The following is a 2,475-nucleotide window of genomic DNA, read 5'->3' as shown; positions in this document are numbered from 1 at the left end:
TTATAATACTTAAAGAAGGGGTAGGTGTTATTTGTTTGAATTCTTCAGAGAAATAAGGCATAATTTATATGCAGGCTTTAGGAATCAACGGTAAATGATGTTTATGTGTTTCTTGAACACTATCAGCTATCCCTCTTGCAAAACTAAAAACACAATGTCAGAAAAAAGCAGCACGCGATTGGAGTTTTTAAAACAAAAACTATATAGCACAATAACTGTAAGACAAAAACCTACTCTAGCTTAGAAAAGAGCTAATTTTTACTGCATATTTGTCATGGTACATTTAAATTATAGTTTTAATAAAATACATCTTTAGATCAAAGCTGAAAGAAGACATCAGTAGTAGATCAGTGTATTCCATTTTTCTTCTGGATGATGGATGGTTTATGCTTTTTATATTTCCACAGACCATTTCATTCAGTATCATTTTACTCCTCCAGTACATATAAACATGAGTGCTGGTAGACAAAAAATATCCTTGAATCCAACTATATTTTGGAATATTCATCAGCTTCATAAATCCATGCAGTTTATTTTAAACTTTTAGTTCAATAAAATGGCTTTGCTGATGCAGTTTTTCTTCTTTAGATGGCAATATGGCAAATGACATTTTTATTTCTCAGGCAAAGAAGAAAGCGAAACCTGTACAATGAAATCTCATAGGAAATATTTAAGTCTGCTAAAGTGAACATCTGTGTTCACCTGACCTCTATTAGGTGTTGGTATTAGGAGGAAAGCCTGTTAGCAAAGTTACTCATGGACTTAATTTATAATTGGGGGAACTCAGTTGCATTTCCCACCATTGTAAACATCCACATAATGCCATGAAAAAAAGTTCATGTATATTGCATTTTTTCCAGTTATTGTCTAGGCAAGTTTCTACTCATTTGAGGTTTCTAGAGGTAATGCAGCTCAGACACTCCTGGGTGCCCTCTCAAATTCGTGGGTCCGCCTGTTTCTACCTTTCTTATTTTCCTGTAAGTGCTTCCATTTGTTACTGTTCCCTTGGGTATGTCCTGGCCTTTGTCGACGCTGTTTTCGGTCCCTTTTCCACACTTGTTCACAGAACTCATCCATCGTGTTCAGGTTGGGGTGGTTGATGAGCTGCATGAAGTCTCTGTACCAGACCTTCTGGCTAGGTGTCATGCTGTTGGATATTTCTTTGATCTTAGAGCCATCTCCATCATCATCTTTATGAAGAAGTTCTTCCAAATGCTCTGTGTCAATGACTTCCAGGGTCACTTTCAGAAGAGTTTGCATGAATCCATGTTCCACGGCATGGCAGAGGTAAAGGCCTGAATCCTTCCGTTGTAGGCTACGCAGTAGAAGGCCTTGTTCTGTTCTGATGATGTGATCATCCACTCTGATCTAGCAGAAGAGAAACGGCAGCAAAAATACACATATTTAAAGAAATAGAAGCTCTGCAACTCTGTCTCAGTAAAAATTTAGATTATGTGTTGAAGCATACTTTAACAGTTAATAAAATGTCTAGCTTAAAAGAAATGATAGCAGTTCTCCATCAGAAAAGAGAAATTCCTGTAAATCATTTTGAAGATGCATTGCAAAATACTGGTTGTCTACTGTCTTAATAGAATTTTTCATTATAATAATTTAAAATCTTCAAGATAATGAAAGGACAAAGATACTTATTTTATAAACTTGAAAGAGGGTATATAAATATAGGAGAAAGTTAACAGTAGATCTTGGAAATACAGAACCATGATATCAGAAAACAACGCAGCATTCCAATGAACTCGGAAGATTTGAAAAAATTAAAAAATCAGCAGTTGAGCAAGCAGAAGAAAGCACAGGACTACATGCTTGATACTTATTTATTCACTTTCTAAGTCTCAGATGCGACATAAATATGAAGATATGCTCTTGAATATATCTAACCTCACTTGTATTTTGAACACAGTTTACAACAGACATCTCTGAAACCCTAAGCTTAGAGGGTATAAAATTGTATAAAATCGACTTTGACATTTGTATGATGTGATTACATATTTAAAGACGCTTCAACTGTAAAAAGAGATAATGGAGGATCTTAAACTTTATATTCAGATTATGTTTGTAAAATTATCCGCACAGAAGACATTTACAAATCACCTACATAATCTGGTTAGTTACCCTTATTTAACACTTATAAAAAGCTTTAAAGGCTCAGAGTTTTGAGATTTTCTGTGTAGATTTCTTTAATTTTACACAGAAATAAGTGATTAAATACATCAAGGAGGACGATCTGTCTGACGCTACATGCATAGTTCATATCAGAGTTCATACTGGGACCCAGACCTAAAACCCAATCTCCTACTCCTGTTCCCAAACCTTCCCTCCCCATTTGAGGAGGAAGTTAATAGAGAAAAGAAAATATGTTTGGATAGCAGAATTAATTGAACAAAAATTAAAATGTAGAGGATTTGATTTTTTCTTTTGTACACAAATAGAGATAACAAATTGCTTTGTAGGTAACTA

The 2,475-nt window shown here is 34.6% G+C and overlaps 1 protein-coding gene across 1 annotated transcript in view; it reads right to left on the bottom strand.

Annotated features, from left to right (window-relative positions):
* Positions 1–234: 234 nt before the first annotated feature.
* The window catches only part of SEMA3A (semaphorin 3A), a 200,733-nt gene continuing 198,492 nt past the window's right edge, over positions 235–2,475 (bottom strand). Inside the window, exon 17 of the mRNA XM_008686188.2 lies at positions 235–1,368. Coding sequence (XP_008684410.1) covers positions 913–1,368 — 456 coding nt within the window. The 3' untranslated portion in view covers positions 235–912. The remainder of the gene's footprint in view (positions 1,369–2,475) is intronic.

Source organism: Ursus maritimus, unplaced genomic scaffold, assembly GCF_017311325.1.
Source record: "Ursus maritimus isolate PB19 unplaced genomic scaffold, ASM1731132v1 scaffold_3, whole genome shotgun sequence".
NCBI classification, from domain to species: Eukaryota; Metazoa; Chordata; class Mammalia; order Carnivora; family Ursidae; genus Ursus; species Ursus maritimus.
This window is presented reverse-complemented; position numbering and strand designations above follow the sequence as displayed.